Here is a 23,769-nt window from a genome sequence, read left to right on the forward strand (position 1 = left end):
AGCCCTGCCATTACACTTGGAGCATCTCCAAATTCACTCTTTGCAGGAAGAGTAGCCAATGAAGCCAATTTACTTATTGACTACCACGTTACAAATACAGCCGCGCAGGAAAAGGGCCCCAAAAGCAGTCCTGCGCGCTTGCCTTGGGTCCTCTGCAAGGCAGGGGAGGAGATGGGGAACCGCTGACCCACCATGCCGCCACCGGTTACCCGGCCTTAAAATACACTTAATGACATCAACCCTTCTCTTCCCAGGAAGATTCACTGATCTGGCCCAGCTCCTGTGACCGCGCAGTTTTCCCCTTCCCTGCTGCCCAAAGCACCTTGAGGAGGTCGAAGACGTCATCTGCATCAAGGCGGTAGTCACAGAGGCGGTGCAGGATCTCAACCCGGGTGCGCAGGGGCAGCTCCTGGAAGGTAGACTCCCTCAGGGGGTTGGGTTTCCCTTCCTCCAGCTCCCAGCGATAGTTGATGATGTCCTCCAGGTAGCTGTGAAATGTCTGGGATCTAACCAAGGAAACAAAGTCCCACACGCTCACTGTAGTTCACTGTGCCAGAAACACTTGGTGCAACCAAGCAACTCGAGCAAACATGGTACAGAGACAGCTAACACTTGAAGGAAAACCATGCCCCGTGACAGCTACAGTTAGATACAGCTCTGTAACTCAGGTTCCCAAAACACAGCAATCTCATTGCAACACCATGGGATTTCGCATTATATACATACAGCTTACAGGACTCTGCATCACTGTTATTTCTTTCCAAGATGAAAGAACAAACTAAATATGATGCTAACTCAGCCTCATCCCCTTTCTATCCCAATATATCCCTATAGCAATATCTCTATAGCAGCGCCTTACGCTAGCACCAACATCAACCCTTTACTAAAATAGCATGCAACGAAGCCAATGAGTTTGATCCCTTTCTGCCTCTCCCCATTTCATGTGGAGACCCTCTTCTTCAGCTTTCCATTTGTTCCTCACATCTGCCATTGCCCTGCTCCTCTCTCTGCCTCTTAAGTAGTTTTCCATGCCCTGGTTCATTGGCTCGAAACTTTCCGTAACTGATCATCTCCTCCTCGTTTTGCTGCTGTATGCTTCCTATACTCCTGTTGTGGCCCCCATTCTCCTCTTCCTCCATCCCCAAAGGTGTTGCCATTTTCTGCCTGTTCCTCCACCAGTGGCTCTGGTGGGACATCTGCACAGCCTGGTTAATGCGCGTGGCTTGGACCCTGCCACACAACAAGGCTCATTCCCAACATGAGCATATCTCCCAAACAGGGCTCAGCCCAGAGGACTCTCTCCTCTCTAGTCTCTCAGATGATCAAACTGAACACTTGAGCTCTTCATAAGCACGGCTACTAAAATGATCTTTCTCATTTGTTAGCTGGGCCACATTAAATCCCCCTTTTGTTGCCAGCAGTTCAACATATAACCCAAGGAAACACATGTTCCTTACCCTCATCTGGCGTTGAGGTGTGTGTCCCCATCTGACATGCAATAGACTGCTGATGGAGCAGAAGGCTAAAAGAACTCCTGTCTGTATTTTAAGGACACTTAAGTCCTTATTCTGACTGCTGAAAATTTCAGGGGAGGGAATGAAAAAGGGCTGGTGAGGCCTTGTGTCCCTAAATATAAAACTTCCTTAAGATCCGTCCATATCACTTTGAGTCCTGAGACTTGCCAGGCTCTCTCAGCCTGCTCAAGTTGTGTACCCTGAGCACAGCAAAAGGGGACCCCCCCCATGCCCCAGCCATTCTTGCACACACGGGAAGTCCATATGCCGGCAAGAACACCACTGGGTACACATTCCCACCAGCTCTCAAAAAGGCAGCTCAACTTGATAGGTTTTTGGCACAAACGGATTACTCTATATGATTAATGGAACTGTGCCAACACTACAGAATTGCATTTGCCTGAGAAATTGCTAACTACTACAAAAGCTATTATTTTTGAACAAAGAGATAGAGGAGCACGATCCAACTGGAATAAGATTGTTAAAAGTTGACAAGAAGTTAGCTATTAGGCAGGGGGCTTCACACATTTGTTAAAGACTGGACTTCTTTGCAAGGACCATGACTGGACGGTGACTTCAAGAGCAAAGGAACAGATGCCACATGATTCCTCAAGCCATGTCCACCTGGCAGCATTCCCCTTCTTCCTCGAATGGAGAGAAGTTGATGCTACCACCCTGCAGATCACTCCCCACCAGCAGCCTGCTTCTTTCTGACGTCAAATGCAAGCTGACCTCCCAGAGATAACTCCTCTCACCGGATGAGTTTTACCAGCTCTCCGGTTGTATTTAACAACAGATGCCTGGATCTTAGTGCCTTCTGCAGCCTGGAGTTTGCTCTTTTCTGCATAACACAAGCAAAGCATCGGTATTTCCAAGTGTCATTGTTTTGCCCCACTAATATCAGCAATCACACAAATGCAACTTGAAACAGTCCCCTACGCGCAGAAAGTTCAGTCAATACATTAAAGAACTGTTTAATGAAATGATTTCTGTGCTGTCTCAAGTACTAATTTAAGGGTAAAAACTACAGCAACTATCATTTTTTAAAATTAAATATCCAGCGCACAGTAAGCCTACCTGAAGTAGCTGTGCATTCCCACAGTGCCTTCCTCATATACCTCAAGACCCAATCCAATTCCTAGCAAGGAGTTTAACTTGGCAAAAAGTGTGATACTAGATTATCTTTATAGTCTTTTTATCTTTAAGAGTGGTGTTTGATTACACACAGCTCAACTATTAGATATTTACTAAAGCCTTTGGATTACAACAACAAAAAAAAAAAGACAGACAGATCTGACTCTAGCTTTCAAGAACACAAACAGTGATGAGAATATCTTTTCCTGAAAGCAGGAAAGCAACACCTGTATTTGGATGCTTGGTCCGTGATAAAGGGGGAATGGCTGTAAGCTCTCAGAGAGCATCTGAGTTCAGTTGTTCAGGTCTGTCAGAGCTCATGGCAGAAGATAAATCTCATCAGCTCTGATATAGAGGCTCTGGCTTTTTCCAATAAAATTGACTGAAAAAACAGTTCCCCTAGGATCCTGAAAAACTAGTGGGTGACATGGGATGCCAGGAAGAAGCAACAAAAGTAGCAGGGCTTTATCTGCTCCTGTTTTTCTGGCTAAATTTTTTTATACGAAGAAAAAGGGAAAGGCATGGATCAGACAGATACTTTTATCCCTTGCATCAGTTCCCTTATTTTGCTCTACCATTTTGGCTACTATCAAAGAAAACTGATCCAGGAAGCCCCTCAAATCCAGAAGATCATCTGAAATCTTTGCCCATATAAGTCTCATTCCCCCTGGGGACTGGCTTTGTTGGCTTAAGCAATTTGGTTTGAGTTTGACTTTCACGTAAGTGGCTATAACACTAGAAATCTCCGCCACCCACCGGTGTCCGATACATTACAAGCTCTGTTCTCAAGAGTACTTTGAGTTCCTACCCCCATCAATTTTCAAAGACAGCTACTGTGCATTTGTCGCTTTGAATAAGGATAGAAATGAGAACCAGAGATGGGAACCAGATGTCTCAAGGCATTCCCAATCACTCTCAATCTTACCCAATCTATATTTTCCCTCTTCATGGGGGCTGGCCTCTTTTCTCCAGACAAATGTGGGGTGCTCGCCTTCAACCCATCTGCCACACCTACAGTTAGTCTCACTTAAATTTCCCTTTCAAAAAGGTTTCTGAAACATTCCCCCTGGTTTGGAGAAGAAAACTGCAGAGAGCACAGCAATCTGTGAGAGCTCTGCCCTTGGGGTTCTTCCCCGTGCAAAGCAGAAATGCTGGGGACTAATTGTTTAGCATTATCCATAAAATTCAAAACCAAGAATCAGACAGACAGGGTCCAGGAGTGGAATGACCTGGGTGCAGTCTGTCAAACAGCCTTTTTTCAAGCTCACAAATAGGACAGTGATACATCTGCAGGTTTGGCAAGTCCTACAGAGTCTCTGCTGCAGCTGAGAACCTCTGAAAACCCTTTTGTAGGTGGGAAGAAAGCAGGGAAGAGATCACTGAGATAAGGAGACTGATGTAGCTCTTCTCTTGAGGTTCTCCGCACCACCAAGACTTGTAACAACACTCAACCAACAGAGGCAATATTAAGTCAGCAATGTCCTTTTCTCTACAAATCGGAATATTACCAAGGAGAATGGACTGGTACATGGACACATTCTGTTTCAGGGCACATATCCAAAGGAAAATCAACTCTCACTTGAAAGCAAATCAGGACTCCTAGGAACAATTTTTTAAAAAGTGTGAGATCGTGAGTCTCAATGCTTGTCACCGTATCTCGACCACTTCTACTTCCCCCTGCCGCACAGCAAAAGCGTCTTCTGTACAGCTCATCAGCCAAGGAAAACAATTACAGAAATCACCTTCAAGAGGTCAGAAAAGTTACCTTAGAGTTCTCTGTAACTGTACAACTTCAGCCTTCCCACCGTCTTTCTCCCCATCTCAACTTTGCCAGCACCATCAATATTTCAGAAAACTCAGATAAAGTTGCCCTCACTTGTCACAGCATCCCTTACTTTGCAGTTGCCACCTGATGTGCAAAGCAATCTGGATATCTGTAGTGGTGAAGTCACTGAACAGTACACGCATATCGCTGTGATACATCCCAAATGGATGCAGGTGATTTCTCGTGAGCCCAGTGCAATTCTAGTCTTGTCCCTGGCCATGCTCTGAAACCACAGGGTTGTTGTCAGAGGTCCCTACCTTTTTTCCCAATGATTAGAAAGGAGGTCAAAGCTGAATCACACCTGTGGTTGAAGTTTTAATCATACATTGTGTACCTCTACATATGCAAAAGGAAACCAGGGGCTCAGGGAAGGGCGTGACCTAGCACATCAGTGTTGAAGGGGAGGAATAACAGCAGACAATCCACAAGAGTACCAGTGAGGTTGCAGCTCAAGTTGCCTCTGATCTTTAGTAGCAGCTGCAAAAAAATTAGGGCATAAAGAAGACGGGAGCAAGTCGAAGGAAGGGCTCCTCCCCAACATGGGTATCAGCGTCCAGAACAGTCAGAGAAATGATACACCCCCTGAGAGCTCAGCGCCGCAGCTCGGCCATCTGCCGCCCGGCTGCCTCCCAAAGAGGGAGGTTTCTCTGTGCTCCAGGAGAGGGGAGCTGAGGACTCCTCCCCCCGCCTGGCGATCCCAATTTGACAGTCTGCCTCTGCGGTGGCTTCCCCTGCTCGCAGAAGAGGCACTCTTCCCATCACCTGGGGTTTTAATGCACGGGGCCACACTGCTGTTGGAAAAAGAAGCTTCGCCAGCGTGCAAAGCGAGCCCCCATCCTGCTGCTTGTCACCATGCCCAGCTTCCCAGAGGGGCTCCTTTGGAGACCTCTGGAAGAGAGAGTGAAAATTTTGCAGGGTTGATGGGATATACGGAAAAATTTGGTTGGAGCTTCTGGTGCGCACGCTTGGGAGGGGGACAGCTGCACCTAGAGACCCCAACCCCACAGGCACCCCGTAGGGCAAACTCAATGTGAAATGCCTTCTGGGCAAACCCAGCACTGTCAGGGATGGAATTATGTACACACACACACACTTATTTTTTTTATCCTTGTGCCCAGAGGAAGCAGAGAAACTTGTGCTTTTAGCTTTAAAGTCTCCAAAGTAAATCAAATCTTGGCTGGGAAACTGTAAACAAAATCAAGCCAAAAAAACAAAAGCAAAACCAAACACTGATTCAGTAAGAGAGTCCCTGTGTCAATCTGCACTTCCCGCAGGCAGGGTGCCACGGCCCAAGTGTGGAATTACTGTCACAGCACACTTTCCTATCTGGTCTATTGCTGCCAATTTTGTTACAAGCCCCCCACCCCGTCCCTCATTCACTGCCCTCAAAAAAACCCCCTAAAAACCCACACACAAAACCGCCAACCCTGTGGGAGTAAATATTGGATTAAAAGAAACATTAGGGTAAAGAGTTGGAAATATTGAAGACAAAAACCTCTCAGCGATGCTCAGATACTGCTGGCACACAGAGATAAGCCTTCTGAAAGTTCAGATTCCAAATAGTTGCCTGGACCCACTAGCTAGAATATCTATCATGTTGACAGTGTTTTAAGTCTCTTGTTTCATTTAATTTACAAAATGCAACGGAAGAGTAAATACTGTAATGCTCTTGAGCGAAAGCTGCTGGGAAAATGGCAAGCCTGACCTAGGTCTTATCCCAGACAGTATATTGTTCTGTACTTGAGATTAAAACCAAGAACCCTGACAAAACCAGAGGATGACAGAGAGCAGGAACAACAATGGACCTCTTCCACCTTCTGTCCAAGAGTAGTATCTGGGAGGAACATGGAAAACAAGGCTAGGAGAACTCAGCTTTTCCCTCAAAGACAGGAATGTAATTGCTCTCATAGTCCCTTTTACAGAGTTAGCCACTAAGAAAAATTACAATAGAGGTGATACTTCTGTCTGGTAAAAGCTTTAAAAGCTGAAAAAACTTGGATTCCCTCAGCCACCCAGCACAAGCAGTGCTTTTAGAAAGTTCTCAGTACTAAACGAAAAAAGACTTCTTGGGCATCTAATCCACAGCACACAAGAGAACTGGTTTTGCCTCTATGATCTCTCTAGTTAAAAGAAACAAAAAAAAAAAAATCAAGGTCTTATCAGAACAGACGTTTTGTCATGGAATTAATTTTATGGACTGAAGATATTTCACCTTATGGGCTGGCACCTTTTAAGTCCTGAATTGGCAAAAAGGCACCAGCTTGGTGTTGGGAGTCACTCAGGTGTTAATGAGAGCATTAACTGGCAGATGGCATTCAAGATATTTCTCCCCTCTCCAATGAAGACAGCTTCTTTGCTACAGCAGAGATCAGGAAAGCTTAATTCTTAACAAGCATACAATGCTTTGGCACAAAGGCAAGCACTCTAGAAGGTAATGGGAAGGATTCAGGGTTTGCTGGGATGACCTCAGTCAAACATCATTAACAGGGTCAGGAGAAGCAAAGCCTATTTCAGAAGAAAAAAAATAATGTAAGGGCCCCCATGATCAATCTATCGTGGCTTGTCAGAAAGAGAAAGCTTAGGCTGACCTTAGAAGCAATATGAGTTACTACTACCAGCCTGACCTTGAGCTCTCATGTAACAATGGAGATTTTTTTTTTTAACTGTATTAATGAGCTTCCTTATCTGAGGTGGGGGAGGAAGCCTTATGGACCAGCTTGTACTTTACCTTCCAACGATTTGCCCTATTGAGAAACTAAGTCAGGCATGATGAGGGGAAAAAAAAAAAAGATACTACCCCATCCTTCTGGGGGAGCAAAGGGTTGAATAGGTATATTCCCCATTTCCTTCCAAGCCCTCTGTGTGAGACTCACTCAGAAGGTGTGCAAGCCAGCAGAAGGCACATATTCCTTAGACCATGGGCCAACTTGTCATCAGGGCAATCCTACTGGTAGAAGCTCAAGGGCAACAAGCACCCTGAAGAACCCCTCCTCAAAACACTTCACTGAAGGAGAGCAAAATGACCGAGGAGCTGGAGATCCAGGAATTATGACCTTAAGCTTTAATATCCATATTTCATTTCCAATTCAATTAGCAGTGGCACTAGCTGCATGACTGTCCTGCGCCACTAGTGGGGACAGCTGTCACAAATTCCAGCCAGGGACAGTCTCCAGGGAAGTGGTAACTCCTGGCCACACCAAACTGGTGACAGACCTCAGCAAGGTCCAAGCCTGGCAGAGCCCTTGTGATAGAGGAAATTAACACCCAGGCTCATCCTGCTTTTCAGTGCTCTCTTTTGACTCATGCCTGGAGAAGACCAGCTGACCTACAAGGGGCTGTGAACAAAAGAAGGACAGCTTACATTAATGGACCCTGAATGAGACCACAAAATAGGGGGGAAAAAATTAAACTGGTCTTATAAAGGTTCCAGAGTGAAGTTTCTCCTCCCAGAGTTGGAAAGACGGCAGAGATTGCTGGAGTACAAGACCATCCATCACAAGGCATGTACAGGCCTGCCTGTTGTCGTCCACTTCCAGCTAGAACTAGTTTTCTGAATGCAGGTGCTGCGCAAACCTCAAGTAATTCTGTGGCTTACCTATGTCGCTGCCAGGAGCATTGGCTCCTGGAGAGGCTCAAGGAGAGGAGAAAGACCCTTGAAGAAGCAGAGTGTGGATTGCACTGAGCTCTACATACACTGACCTTCATCTTTACCCTTGCTGAACTTTCTACGTTACTCATGGGTTTGTTTCAAACCATAAGGACAAAAAAATAGCTGGTTAGCAAATGTTGAGTAGCAGCAGCTCTTTCCTAAAGTAGTCTGGTCTAACTCCTGGATTTGGCAGTCTGAAACATGAGTGTTTAGAGGTTTCCACATCCATGAAAGATACTTCCAAGTTTTCCACACAAGTAGAGGACAGCAGAGTAAATTCAGCACCCTAGCGATTACTGTTCCCTGCCCCTCACTTGTCCACCCCATAACTTGCTTCCAGAGCTCAAATATAGCACTGAGACCACCCCAAAGAATATGCTGAAGAAACACTTAGAGAAGACATCGGGGTTCTGGGCCTTTCCTCCAACATGATAATACAAAGTTAGGACAGGAGATTCTCCAGCAGAAGGGCTGCTCCATCTTGCTAAGGAAATCTAATTTACATGGTTGGGTGCCAGGGAATCCACTGCCTTCCCAGCTGAACTCCTAAGCTGTTCAGGTTTAAGAGAGGGAAAAAGTCAGCTAAAAAAACCCAAGGTTGTCAGCAGTTAAGAAGACTCCACTCCTGCTCCTTTTCTTCCACCATCTTACCTTGAGTGATCTTCCATACAATAAAAACTGGGGAAGCTGGAAGGGGAGCTGGCAGATATGCTGTATCCCACAGAGAAGCAGAATAGGAACAGCTATGGAGCGAGGCAGTGTCTCCAGGGAGGCAGAGAGAATGGAGAGCTGATGTGGGCTGTCTAGTCTAATAAGGGATCACACCACAGGAGCATGTGCTGGCTTGACAGAAGCAAGTGCAGCCACTTAACCTGGGTATGACAGCTGAAGTGAGAGTGTTGCTTTGCTACCCCCAAAAAAGGGGAGCACAAAGGAAGAAGGGGAAGCCACAAGGTCATCACAGCCACCAACCCTTCAGGAAGGTTCCAGCTCTGCTCAGACTTCTCTCTCCAGCTGTGGCAGAAAAACTGAGCAACCAAGGATGTTTCCAGCTTGGGCTCTTTAACACTCCTAGACCACGCTCACCAACTCTTGAATTAGATGGAAATGCCCTTTTACATGCTGTGAGCTGGCATGTGCTGCCTTCCACTGCTTTTGCTTCACACAAGGGACAGGAGGCAGTGAGTCCACCCCTCCAAAAGGAGATGCCAGCTGTAGGAACTGAACTCATCTCACGCACCAGCGTGGCAAAAGGTCATGCTCTGATCTTCCCCAGCTGCCTACGGTCCATGCTTCTCCTGCGATTCTGCTTTTATCTAGCAACCACCCTACGCATGACATGGCCGCTGGGAGTGACTTGTTTGTTATTTTGCTGAGAGAAGGCAGAAAAGCAGCAGAGATATCGGTGCAGATATAGCACAGTCCCGCGTTGGCCTGTTCTGAAAAGGCTCTTCCCTTAGGCTGGCAAATGCCGGAGACAGGCAGGAGTGCTGAGATAAATGTCTATTTGATCTTCTCTCCCCCATTCACCCTGGATTTTTCACTGCTTTATGTTCACAAAATGCCAAGGCAGCTAATCAGTGCTCTGTGACCCCTGTTAATTGGGCTGTGTGAGAGAAAGGCAGCACCGGCAGGAGAAATCACACATACCTGTTACTTTGAACTGTCCTGTCATTTTCCATCTCCCTGCTCGCAGGAGCTCCAAGCACCCTTCTGTGAGCCAGGGCTGCTCTATTTTCATCACCATCCCCAGGATCAGCAGGAGGGGCCACAAGTGTTTTGTGCAGTTGTCCTACCTCTAACACCTCAAGGTACAGGGAGGCAACAAAGAGTCATGTTGTTGCTTCTCCTTCCGTGTGAGAAGGTGAAAGTGATTTTTGGTGAAGGAAACACAATCTAAAGGCACTGACGGCCCTTCTGCCACCCATGCTCAGCTGCTCCTCACTGCCCTCATCTGCCTCTCTGTTGCTCCCCCTTTCCCTCCCCACCACAATACCGGGAAGAAGTGAGCAGATGCCCAGCATCCATCTCCCTGTCTCGTGAGACCGGCAGCCTATTCGGCCAAGTAAAGCCAGAGAAAGAAAGCAATTGGTGTGAAGATGTGAAGCACTGGAGGAAAGAGGGGTTGGATTTGCCAAGCCTGGTGGATTATGCAGTACTTGGAGGATGAGGAAGACACATATGGTTAACTAGATGCACACTGGGTACATTTGATTTTTAGGTGGAAGCAAGGGCTGCTGGCGTGTTTTTGTTGTTTGATTAGGGAAAAGAAGAAATAAGAATATGAGCAGCAATAACACCAGAGCAGCCAGAAACATCCCAAACAACAGCTGAAGGCATATGGTACCAAAGGAAGAGAAAGTCCTGGGGGCAAAGAGGATGAGCAGGAGGATGCGTACACTGCCCAGACAGATTCAGAGAATATCAAAGGGATTAAAATAAAACTTAAAATGTGATGACTGCCAGTTTGCTTTTTTGATGCCAGCTCAACCTTTCCCTCAAAGCCAGTGAGTCTCTGCACAGGCTCCATGAAGTGAAGATTTGTGCTCTCAATGCAGAGTTTTGGGGTAGTGGTATGGATAGAGAAGCAGGAACCCCACTACTGATACTGCAATTTGAGTGAAAACTGATAATGACAAATCAATGAGTTGGATAACTGGATTAAAAAGGGGGAAAAATAATTCTGCTAAAAGATCCTGAAACATCACTGTGGTGAGCTAACAGTATTGCTATATATATATATATTTGTGAAAACATAAATTAAGGTAGCAATAGTTGAACAGAAGAGATTATTTACCTTGAACAAATACAAAGAAGAGATGATTTGAGACAGTTTTAAAAATTGTCTTTTTCCTTAATCGTAACTGCATAAATATGACTAATTAAGTGTGATTATTTTCCATGGGCATTGTTGGGTTTGCCTCAGGATGATCACGTTCACACCAAAGGTGTGTTTAAACACAACTGCCCAGCTTTGCCAACATACTAACCCCACATATACTCTGTACTTCACCATTTGTTCAATTTTACCTTTAAGATACTACCCTGAAACCATTAGTTGAAGGGTGCAATAGCAAATCAGTCACCTTCAGTGTGATGTACAACCCATGAGAGCAGCAAGGGGAGGTTTCAACTCCAAGAGGAAACCATCTCTGTAAACAGCCACTAACATGCATTTTCCTACCTACCATCATGTTGAAACATGCAGCACAGCTCCAGCGTGGATGGAGGCAGATGATATTGCAGCTACTTCTCTTCTTGCCTAAAAATACAGAACCTAGTTCCTTAAGATTATGGCTGAAATAGTAAAATACTTTGCATGTGGAAACATACAGGAACCTCCAAAGTGCTCCTAGTAAGATGATCTGTCAGATATCCTGCCTGTCTGAATGGGAAGAAGACTTGAGTGTCTGTCAAGCAGTAAGTGGTTTCTGCTGTTTTCTCAGGGGTTGCACTGGACAGTCCATCAGTCATAGAGGAGACAAGATGCTTGTCCCCAGCAATGTCAGCTGCTCTTTTTCTGCCTTGAGGAATCAATCTGTTGAGCTGAGGGAGCCCAGGAAAGAGGCAGTATCAGTTACCGAAGATTTAAGTAGAAAGGGAGGCAGAGCTGTTAGAACAGGGTGGCACCAGTGTTAATGCCATCACACATCGCATCTGAGGTGGAAAGAACCAAGGAAAGAAGCTACCTCATCCCAAGCACCTAAGATAAATTAATGACAGAATTGAAAATGTCTCTGTATCATGCCTGGAGAAAGCTTGGTGTCAAGCTGGCATGTGATACCACGGGAGGATACAAGGGAGATGTGTAAGTGTATGTCACCTCTTACCATGTGATGACATCGATCTTGGCTGGGGAAGGGCCAGGGAAAATGGCTTTCACTAAGCAACAAATTCCCTGGCATACTAGTGAATAGGGTTGGAGAGCTGAGAAGAGCCGGAGCCCCGTGCTTCCCTGTCCAATGAGATCTATCACAGCAGCTAGACTGGGAACACAAATTTTTCCCTGACAGTATGCTGACATAAAGCGGAAAGAATCTCCTGAGATGCTGAAGTGCAGAGTTTTCTGTCAGGCTCAAAATCAGAAAACAAGTAACAGAGGTCACTGGCAAAGGCAGAATGGCAGGAGGCAGAAGAGAGGTCCTAAGTCTCAGAGCCGACACCAGGGTATGTACTGAAGGCACTGGAGTGTAGGCTGGTACCAAAGAACAGGAAGATAACGGTGATAAGATGTCACAACGATCAGTACTGAGGTTGGTGATACCGGTACACAAGACAGAGGTGCAGAGTAAAAGAGCTAGCTGAAGGAAGAATGCACTGATCTGCAGGACACAGCTGGGCTCCTAGTGAAGCACAAGATCACCACGAGAAGATTAAGCAATACTGATGCCAAACTGGAGACTTTACAGGCACATCAGCAGGCAGCAGACAGACAGACTTAATGGAATCAGTAAATTATGTCACTTTTTGGATGCAATGGAAAAGCAAAAGAACCTAGGTTCTCCTCAGAGCACCTGCTCCCAAGGTAATAAATCTGAGACACAGCAATTTCTGGGGTCAGTATTAGAGCTTGAGGAGCAGTTCCTGGGCCTCAAAACAAAACCATCTGGCCTGGACATTTCCAGCACAACTTAACAAAGGGAGGTACCTTCACGTCCCCCAGATAGGAGGCCAGATTTGTGTCAGCCTTGTAAAGGAAGTCAGACAAAGGCAGGAGGGTGCCAAGGCAGGATGAAATGCTGAAAGGCCCTGATCAGGGGGTGAATCTCCCCCAGTCCCAGCATGGATGGATGCCTCCCAACACCCCTCAGGAATTCAGAGTGCTGCATTCTTCTCTGCCCAGTTCTTCCCCAAGGCTTATCAGACACTGAGGATGGGAATCACTTATAGGCATAACGATCCCACAGCTGAAGAGTGTTTGCAGCCTGGGGGCTTCTGCATTGCTTCTGTGTCAAGTACCTTCGGTTTTGAATAACAAAAGGCAATCTCTCAAAAGATCAAAAAGGAAAACAAAAAGAATCAGTGTTAGAACTATTTATTAACTAACCCAAGAACTAGTTATAGGTTGTTAGATATAATAAAAAGGGAGAGAGAAGGATCTGGGTGCTCAAGAGGGAAACAAGTACCTTGCAGGAAGCCAAGTCTGTCAGTGTGGGGGGAATTTGGGTAATGCTGGTGTGGGGTGAGAGGCCTGGTAAGGCACAGGCTGTCAGCTACTGCTCTGAAGGGTTTTGCTAAGGGAGACTTTGGTTCATGTGCGCTGGGTTTATACCCAGCACATACTGATCCGACCTGGAAAAGATGTGCACTCCTTAAGGGAGGGATCTTGATGGCCACACAGACACAATGAAGTATGAGAACTGCTGCTGCATGCTCTGCTCTTGCCACATGCTGCCTCCACATGCACACTTTGACTCTTAAGGCATGGGTTTCCCCCCCCGCCCCCCCCTTGTTTTGTGTCTCATTCTGTGTGACCTTGACAACCAACCACACAGTGTAAGCCCAACAACAAGCAACTCCAGATGTGATGAAATGAAGATCAAGCCATAGTGGTCTCTATCTCAGGAGGGATGAACACAGCCTTCTGGATGGTCCAGAATAAAGGAACACACCTAGAGCCCAACTTTCACCTTGTCAACTGTCCTGGTTAAGACAGCAAGGGCTTTGGCTGGTCTGTGATGGCATTTCGCTTTTCCCATCAATCATTTTCACCTGCATCTAACAAGGCTTCAATCCATGCGTGCCAATTTTCATCCACATCCTTCTTTCTTTCTACTACTGTTATTTGGTGGTGAGGCTCTTTCTGAAGAGAAGCAAATCAACCCTTGGGAGTTGGAGCCAATTAACTTACAAAAGACCCAAATACATCTCCTATATTCTGAAAGAGCAAATAGGAATGAGGCTCACTGTGCCCTGCATTCAGACTGGAAGAGGATCATTACTTACTATTCATTCCTGGATCCTTGAAGAACAAGTGAAGCCAGCTTAATGCTGCATTGTTCATTCCTAGTGCCCATCAACAGAAAGCATGCTCTCAATTCATAGCCATAAGGAAACACAACAGTATTGCTACACCATAAGCTCTTCTGATTGTTTAGGGGCTGTAGAGAGGACCTTAGGGTATTACAGTGATGATGAACACTGTGGGGAAGAAGCTAGAGTTATTGTCTTGATGATGATGGGGAAATAGGACACATGCGTGTATTATGGCACAAATCCATATGAAACAAGCCCTTATGTGCCTTGCTGCTCATAGAAAAATGTTTAATGTGGGAGAAGAGAGCCTCTTCTGAGGCAAAAAATACCTAGCGTGGGGTTGCCTTGAAGCAAACAAGCGTGTCAAATTCATTACTTAGAACTAGCCCCACATATTACAAGTTTCTAGGGACAATGGATAAAACCAAGTTTTTATAGATAAATAAATGGTTCCTAAAGAAGTCCCTTTTGGGATTTATTTCAGAACAGGGTTTTCTTCTTCTTTTCTCTAGGGGTTAAACCACTCCACTGATTGAGCTAGAAAGAAACTGACAAAAGATGGAAGATAAAATGAGGGAAAATTAAATGTATGCGTGACTTAGAACAGAGATTGCCATGACACACCAAACCACGTAGTGGCTTCGCAGCTGGCCAGCAGTTTGATCAAGCTCACTAGGGCTAAAAGGCTCCAAGAAAATAATTTCAGAACTTCTCCAATATTCACCCTTGGACTAAAGATCAGTTTCTGAACCTGGCTAAGGTGCTGGGAGGTGGTCTGCAAAACCTGTTGGAGCAAAAATCCTGCACTGGCTGTTTGGAGCATCGCTATCTTGAAATGCAAGTCTCAATAGTGAGGGCAAAGGTTTCAGGTGGAGAGAACTTCTATATCCTGTCCCCCTCTCTCTATCACTCTTTCTCTTCTTCCTGAGAGACAAATGCCTCTCATCCATCTGTCCTGATAGTAACAGCACAGCTTTCATGCTCTCTTTTTCTTCCACCATTTTCATTCCTTATTCTCCACCACACCTATGGAATAGTACTTCCAGAACATGCTACCAACTTTTCTTCACTCTCTTCTTTAAAGATTCATTTTATCCATCTGAGAATCAAAGACATTTACTTAGCTTTATTTATACTTGAACTCTATAATTTTATTCCACTGTGCTACTCATTAATCTCTGAATGACCGTGTTATTTTACTGCTGTAATCTCATCCTTCCTTTCCCAACACCTGCCAGCTGCCTCATTTTCACTTTTTACCCTTTAAAAGGCTCACCTTGCATGGCTTGGCTATTATTATAATAAATATTAATATTAGATTCAAGATGAGCAATGTAGCCACTTCATCTCCCTTGCCCCCTCATGGTATCTCCTGCGCTGATGATACTGGGTCGATTCCAGAGGCCATCCACCAATCTCCATGATGTATGCAAGACAGCACTTGTTAAAAGTCAGACTGTAAATAATGCTGATCTTGTTGATATTCACTTGGCATTCATGAATATGATTCTGAGTTAGTGAGGTGCTTTGTGGCTGGGCTAGTGAAACAGTTGTTATAATCAAGGTCACTGGCACAACTGCAAGAGCCGGCTATTAAAACCCTTTCCGAAAGGTCCCCGGGTCTGCTGTGACTGAGCTTATGCTGGCTGCCCCAGATGTTATGGCACAGACTGAAGTGTTGAATTCACTCAGGCTGTCTTAGTACCTTGGCTTAGCTATTCCTGCAGCCTGGTGCACCACAGTGTCCATGAGACCAAAAACTTGGCATTGGTTTACCAGCTATCCCAGCTGACCTGCCACTTTATCCCCTAGACCAGACCAATATATAGCAATTCTTAAAAGGACGCAGCTCACATGGTCACGTGCAGAAGGGCAGTTTCACGATGTTAAGTGTTTCATTGAGGGCACGTCAACCAAAACATGAGACCTGGGGTAACCCCCAAAGTAGCCTGTAAAGACACAGTCCCCACAGAATAAAGGACAAGGATGGACAAAATTGACAAAGCAGAAGGAAGAAGCTAAATACTCAGAGCTATTAAACACAGCCCTCAGAAATTGGTATTCTGCCCCAATGGGTTAGAAGATTTCATATTATCCCTTATCTCTTTCTGATGGAAGCTCAAATAAGTGATTACAGAAGAAGCATTAGAAAATAAGCAGAAGAGAGGCAGTACTCTTGATCGTCAATTCAACAAGTAAGGAATATAGCTCTTTAGATGCCATACTGGGAGTATTTCTCAACGCCACCACTAAGGGTATGAGAAATAATTTAGACAACTGCGCAGGACGGAAGAGGAGTTAAGGAATATCCTGTTATTACCCATATTCATAGAAACATAGAGTCATTAAGGTTGGAAAAGACCTTTAAGATCATTGAGTCCAAACGTTAACCTAGCGCTGCCAAGTCCACCTTGCCAAGTCAACCATGCCCCTAAGCACCACATCTACACATTTTTTGAACACCTCCAGGGATGGTGACCCAACCACTTCCCTGGGCAGTTTCTTCCAATGCTTGACAACCCTTTTGGTGAAGAAATTTTTCCTAATATTCAATCTAAACCTGCCCTGGTGCAACTAGAGGCCACTTCCTCTTGCCTTATTGCTTGTATTTGGCAGAAGAGACCAACACCCACCTCGCTACAACCTCCTTTCAGGTAGTCATAGAGAGTGATAAGGTCTCCCCTGAACCCCCTTTTCTCCAGGCTAAAGAACACCAGTTCCCTCAGCTGCTCCTCATATGACTTGTGCTCCAGACCCCTCACCAGCTTCATTGCCCTTCTTTGGACACACTCTAGCACCTCAATGTCTTTCGTGTAGTGAGGGGCCCAAAACTGAACACAGCATTCGAGGTGCAGCTTCACCAGTGCCAAGTACAGGGGTACAATCACTTCCCTACTCCTGCTGGCCATACTATTTCTGATACAAGCCAGGATGCTGTTGGCCTTCTTGGCCACCTGGGCACACTGCTGGCTCATATTCAGCCAGCTGTTGACCAACACCCTCAGGTCCTTTTCCACCAGGCAGCTCTCCAGCCACTTTTCTCCAAGCCTGTAGCATTGCATGGGGTTGTTGTGACCCAAGTGGAGGACCCGGCACTGAGCCTTGTTGAACCTCATGCAATTGGTCCCAGCCCATCCGTCCATCATGTCCAGACCCCTCTGCAGAGACTTCCTACCCTCAAGCAGATCAACAATCCTGCCCACCTTGGTGTTGTCTGCAAACTTACTGAGGGTGCACTTGATCCCCTCATCCAGGTAATTGATGAAGATATTAAACAGAACTGGCCCCAGTACTGAGCCCTGGGGGGCACTGCTTGTGACTGCCCGCCGACTGGATTTAACTCCATTCATCACAACTCTTTGGACCTGGCCATCCAGCCCCGTTCTTTACTCAGCGAAGTGTATGGCCATCCAAGCCATGAGCAGCCAGTTTCCCCAGGAGAATGCTGTGGGAAACAGTGTCAAAGGCTTTACTTAAGTCCAGGGAGACAACGTCCACAGCCTTTCCCTCATCCGCTAAGCGGGTCACCTTGTCATAGAAGAAAATCAGGTTAGTCAAGCAGGACCTGCCTTTCATAAACCCATGCTGACTGGGCCTGATCACCTGGTTGTCCTGAACATGCTGCATGATGGCACTCAGGATGATCTGCTCCATAACCTTCCCCAGCACTGAGGTCAGACTGACAGGCCTGTAGTTCCCCAGATCCTCCTTCTTGCCCTTCTTGTAGATGGGTGTCACATTTGCCAACCTCCAGTCAACTGGGATCTCCCTGTTTAGCCAGGACTGCTGATAAATGATGGAAAGTGGCTCAGTGAGCACTTCTGCCAGCTCCCTCAGTCCCCTTGGGTGGATCCCATCCAGCCCCATAGACTTGTGTTTGTCTCACTGGTGTAGCAGGTTGTTAACGATTTCCCCTTGGATTGTGTGGGCTTCATTCTGCTCCCTGTCCCTGTCTTCCAGCTCAGGGGGCTGGGTACCCAGAGAACAACCGGTCTTACTATTAAAGACTGAGGCAAAGGAAGCATTAAGTACCTCAGCCTTTTCCTCATCCTTTGTCACTATGTTTCCTCCCACATCCAATAAAGGATGGAGATTCTCCTTAGCCCTCCTTTTGTTACTAATGTATATAAATACATTTCTATAAAGAAATATTTTTTATTGTCTTTTATGGCAGTAGCCAGATTAAGTTTTAGTTGGGCTTTGGACCTTCTAATTTTCTCCCTGCATAAACTCACAACATCCTTGTAGTCCTCCTGAGTTGCCTGCCCCTTCTTCCAAAGGTTGTAAACTCTCTTTTTTCTCCTGAGTTCCAGCCAATGCTCTCTGTTCAACCAGACCAGTCTTCTTCCCCACCAGTTCAATTTTCTGCCTATGGGGGTGGTCTGCTCCTGCGCCTTTAAGATTTCCTTCTTGAAGAATGTCCAGCCTTCCTGGACTCCTTTGCCCTTCATATTAGAACAAATCAGGCACAAACCACAAGCCAAAGACTCCAAGGTTAGTTTACAGATCCAGACAGAAATTAAGGTGCACGCAAAACAGATGATCCACTTGGGAAAAAAAAAATTCCAATGCATTAAGGGAAGAAATAACAAGAAAAAAATAATTGAGGTTCCTAAAGAAGCAAATGCCGTCTGTGGTGCCACAGAAGTCAATTAGATAGTTTTCAGCTGCAGTGACGGACCAACCTCCTGGGGTATAAGAAAAAAAAAAAAATCTCATGGGCATAGGCAAGAGCAGAGATATTGTTTTTCTTCCTCTTCACTTTTTGGCGCCTTTGTCCACGTTGAAAAAATAAAAATAAAACATGTTATAAGAAAAAGCAATTAAAATGTTTTTCAAGAGACAATAGCAGCATACAAAATGTCTCCCAACGAGAAATACGATAAAGTCATTAAAACTTTTTATGCCATCACATTAGAAAAATAGCAAAAAATGCAATAACAGAGCAGCAAAGAACAAGTTTCACCCAAAGAAATGCTGAACAGCGGGAGCTTTTCTGGATTATTTTAGTTGAGTGTACACATCCATGTCACACCATCACTTCTTACTTAAAAACAGCTGCAGAAGGCTCCTGCTGCGGCTGTTGCCGTTAGCTGAAGCTCTGATCTTCCTGTCTTGATACAAGTCATCAAGTCGCATTTCCTGCTGGAATTAAAGTGGCAGCCCCTAGGGACTATGCAGCTGCCCAATTTATATCAGAGAGAATCTGAAGCAAGCACCAGTATTTTTTCAAACTGCTTAATTTTTATTTATTTTTTTTGTATAACCCCACATTCTATTATGAGTTTTCACCCTTGTCACTCCCCACTTTCCAGGCAGTCACATTTTGAAACAATTAAAAGACAAGACAGACATTTCAAGGCCTGTGCACAAAAGCTAGAGGCAGGAAAAATGTATGGGTAAACTCACTGGCATCAAACCACACGGTGCCTATAGCATAAAACTGAGCAGAGAGATAATACAAAAAGCTTCGAGGATATTCGTTATTACGTGGTTAGTAGTTAGATGCTATGGGTGGTATACGAATACTAGGAAGGCTATTTATAAAACAACAAAAGCTGCAGGTCATGGCACAAAAGTATTTTGGGTCAAAGCAAAACGAGGAGAGCAACGGGGAAACTGTCCTTGGCCAAGTGCTCAAACCACCTGGTGCCAGGCAAGGACAGCTACTGGGTCATTGCTAAAGATGCTAGAAGCCAGAAATGCAGACTACTGTCTTTTTTTGTTCTGTACTTCTATACAGCATTTAACACAGCAAGAACCAGGTCAATGAAGAGTGCTCCTAACAGCTATGATAGGTTATGATAAGTAAGAATGTGGAGAATATCATGTGGCATCTCATTAAGTAGTCTCTGTAGTTAAACACAGATATCCGTAACTCAAAGAAAGTCTTAAGTTACCAGATATTCAACACTCCTTAACCATCAAGCAGGGTAAAAACCAGTCTCTCTTGTATGTAATTCCCTTTTTTAAAAAAAGTTTGTCATAAAGAACATCAAAACCAAGGCAAAGTTGCTCTACTTCAAAACCAAGAATCACAGAACCCTACAAAAGTATTAATCTCATTTTTTTCAAAGAATAAGCAGCAAATCAAACTAGAGTACATTAAATTGTGCATTAGAAGGGCTCTCAGCTAGGTTCCACTTCCAAAATTACTTGAGAGCACATTATAATTAGCAAAGGTATGTGACAGTTTTATACCCCTCTATGATGCATGATTAAAGCCAGGCAGCCCAGCTCCACTGCAAGTTCTGCACGCCATCAAAACAGATGTGACAAGAACTACAAGCTGCTCCCAGACAGACTGTGAGAAAGCATAGACAGATAGCATTTTGGCCATCAAAGAGGCAAGACACAATCCAAAACTAGTTAGACCTCAAAACCCCTTGGAGAGGTAAACGAGGTTTTATATGAAGTTATATGAAGCATCTTGTGCTTGAACCACAGTGCTCCAGCCCGAGAACAAGGATGAGAACAAGCTCCTTCCTTCCCCTCTGAGGTGCAACAGGGAGCAAAGTCTGCAGCCTAAAGATTAATAGCTCACAGCCTCAGCACAAGGATGCAGAGCACAGATGACTGGAGAAAATCCTGCTATAATGCCGCTGTGATGGTCTGTGAAGCTGCTAATTTTTCCCACGCGAGACAGATACCTACTATCTGTCTGTAACAGAGGAATATGGAGTCCTGGCCCATTGTGAAAAGCCAAATCTAAACTCCACACAAATTATGCCTCTTACATTTGCACGCCTTTGTCTGCTGAGCACTCAAAAAATCAATTAGAGGCTCAACTCCTTACCATTAACTGGGGCCCCTTGAACTCAGGTTAGAGGGAATGAAGGTGTTGGAAATAAAGGTGTAAGGGGCAAGAAGAATTTTAGGTTTTAAAAACACATATTCATTTTGGATAAATATTCCATAGCTGGTTTGTAAGCGTGAAACAAACAGTGGGGAAAATTTGTTCCTGAGAAGTGTATGCAAGCCATCACTTTTACTCATGTTTATGTACAGTTTTCCATGTTTAGACTACATCTTAATGCTTCTTCCTTCATGACATCCCTCTGCATACAGCATCTTTCTCCCTGTTTCCAGGTAAACTCCCCCATTACTTCCTCTGCAGGGCTTCAGAGCCGACCTCCCTAACATCCCAGCAGCTCCAGGCAGTTTTCCTGATATATTCCTTTAGCCATTTCCAACATGCTGCTCCTGCTGTGTTCTTTTCCCTATCTCCTCTGCAGAAAAGACTTCTCTCGCTATTCCCCTGCCCACAAGGTAGTCACCTTCTACGGGAGGTGCTGTAGAAAGGGTGCAGCTGGCTTCTCATTCATGCACCTCATGCTTTCCCTAGCGCAACCATTTGGGTGAGGTGAATGTTCTCACAACTTCACTAGGTGATTTCGCACTCCTCTGTTTCCTACGGCACCTCTCGTACACAGACAGACACATAGCAACAGCTATGTAGGTACCTACCGATGCCACACACGCGCCCTGAGTAGGCTGCACAAACCCATGGTTGGGTTACCAGCTCTTCTTCTGCGATGACATTAGCTCCTCGCAGCTTTTGCATCTCAGAATTAACCAAGGCTGTATTTACACAGGCACAAAGTGGGACCTACATGCAATATGGAGTAACTACACACTGCTGCGCTGCTAGGTGAGACAAGTAACTGCATGAGTGTATATGTGTGTGTAACATTCCCCAGACAGACAGACAACTTGCCAATGCCTAACGACTCACCCATGATTCATCCCTGACTTTTGTTAGTTAAAACATCGAGAAAGAGGAGGCAATTAGATGGTGCAACTCCTAAGTGGACACTCTTAGATCTGGAGAGTTGAGGAGATCTTCAGACTGCTGAATTTATCAAACTTATCAAAGACAAATCTTCCACTGCTTCTACAAGGCTGAGCTGATTAAGGTGGGCAAAACACTTAAACTGCTACTTTCTGGTGTGAAGAAATAAACTTGCTGCATGTTTATAAGCAAGATTATATTGCTCTGTGGCTATTTTGATGAAGGAAGTATGCACGATTGCAGACCCTCTACAACCAAGCTTCTCATCAGATCAGTTTCATTCAGAGACAGTGAATGCAGCGCAGCTGCCTGGTTCAGATCCTGATACCCACTTACACCGAATGGCAACCCAGCAATGCAAGAGAACTTTCTTAAGTGGCAGATATATACAAAAACATAAACTACATAAATTTTGTTTAACATAATCAGTTAATTAGGAATAGAGCTTTCAGTGCAAGTACCTATGGTTGTGCCTATGCGCCAGCCTAAGCCTCTGCACAACAGGGGAATCTTAGAGAGCAGGATCACTTAGCACTTCTTCTAAGCAACAACAAGTGTTGCCAAGCTGTCTTTGTCTCCACAATTACACTTTGCTGTTAGCGTGATTCACAGAAGAGCAAATAAGACACACTGCAACAAGCCTTCGTTATCACTGGAAGCACATTTCACTGCATGAGTGGTGATCCTCTAAAGAATGATGTTCTACAGATGTCTCATTTTGGAAGTCTACTTTGGTGGACACTAACAAAAGTGTCTCCGGATGTCAAAACATCATGAGAATGTGTCAAATCACTTTCCAACATCCTGCAACCAAACTGATTCCAATACTCCTCTTATTTCCAAGAAAATAATTACAATTGCCCCTCTCTAAAGCAATGGGATCTTCCATGCAAGTAAGGTGGCTGCAGAACAGCAAGTTTTATTCTATGCAATACAGATAAAATGTTGAAAACATATATGATCACTTAAGACTTACTGTGATATCACTAATTTGATCAAATAGAGTGCAGAGTGTAACAGCAGATGTGAATGTTCACTGTACGTGCTAGTGCTACAGCAGAGCATCAAACAGATTTGCATGGGATCTGAACAAAGAAGTTTGCTTAACAACGGGTCTCTCAAATTAAAAACCTACAACTCAACCCGGGAAGAGCTGGAATTCCCTTCCACTCGGTGAAGCATCTGGCCTGATTGCTGGTGGCTGCCGATCACTGCCATGTCATCACTCTAAAGCCGTGAAACATCCCTGCGACTGTGTTAATTAGCTCCCCTTGCAAAGCGCTTAAGCCATAGAGCGAGGTTACTCACGTGATGTCTCTGCGCTGATAGCAACCTTGAAGAAGGCAGGCAATCAAGTCGCTGATAAACTCCACATCATCCCTGTGAAGAGCAGCTTCCAGTTCCTAATGAGCAGAAAGGAGAGAAAAAAATTCCAACCATCAAGCTAATTCCTTAAAATTTACTGCTGGCTGATCAGGACCAAAAAGACCCGAGCAGCCTCAAGTACATGTACAGCAGCAGAGCATACACTGGGTAAGCCGACCTTCCCCATCATTAAAAATACTGCTACTACTACCTCTTCATTGCAGGAGTTTATGGGAAGACCTTGAAAGGCTTTTACCGAATGTCACTCTCCAGCCAGAAGACTAATGGAAACAGAAAAATAGGGTTCAGTGAGGTTGAGATACTACAGCCTAATAAGAAACCCGTGATTTCTCCCACATTCAGCTGATGGGCAGGAATCAACAGTTTCATTCTCCTGCTTTGCTTTCCACTCACTACGGCTGGCGAGTTCATTTAAAAGATGTGCTCAGACAGCGTGGCCCTAAAAGCCACTTACACAGAGAAGTAGCAGTTTCAGATGGATAGCCAGAAATGG

General features: G+C 45.1%; 1 protein-coding gene across 1 annotated transcript in view; it reads right to left on the bottom strand.

Moving 5' to 3' along the window:
- Positions 1 to 23,442, bottom strand: part of LOC104134397 (cat eye syndrome critical region protein 2) — a 47,508-nt gene extending 24,066 nt beyond the window's left edge. Inside the window, 3 exon segments of the mRNA XM_035903370.1 lie at positions 323 to 506; positions 23,199 to 23,293; positions 23,434 to 23,442. Of these exon segments, the coding sequence (XP_035759263.1) occupies positions 323 to 506; positions 23,199 to 23,293; positions 23,434 to 23,442 (288 nt within the window).
- Positions 23,443 to 23,769: the final 327 nt, after the last annotated feature.

Source organism: Egretta garzetta, unplaced genomic scaffold (assembly GCF_000687185.1).
Source record: "Egretta garzetta isolate BGI_Z169 unplaced genomic scaffold, ASM68718v1 scaffold511, whole genome shotgun sequence".
Classification (NCBI taxonomy): domain Eukaryota; kingdom Metazoa; phylum Chordata; class Aves; order Pelecaniformes; family Ardeidae; genus Egretta; species Egretta garzetta.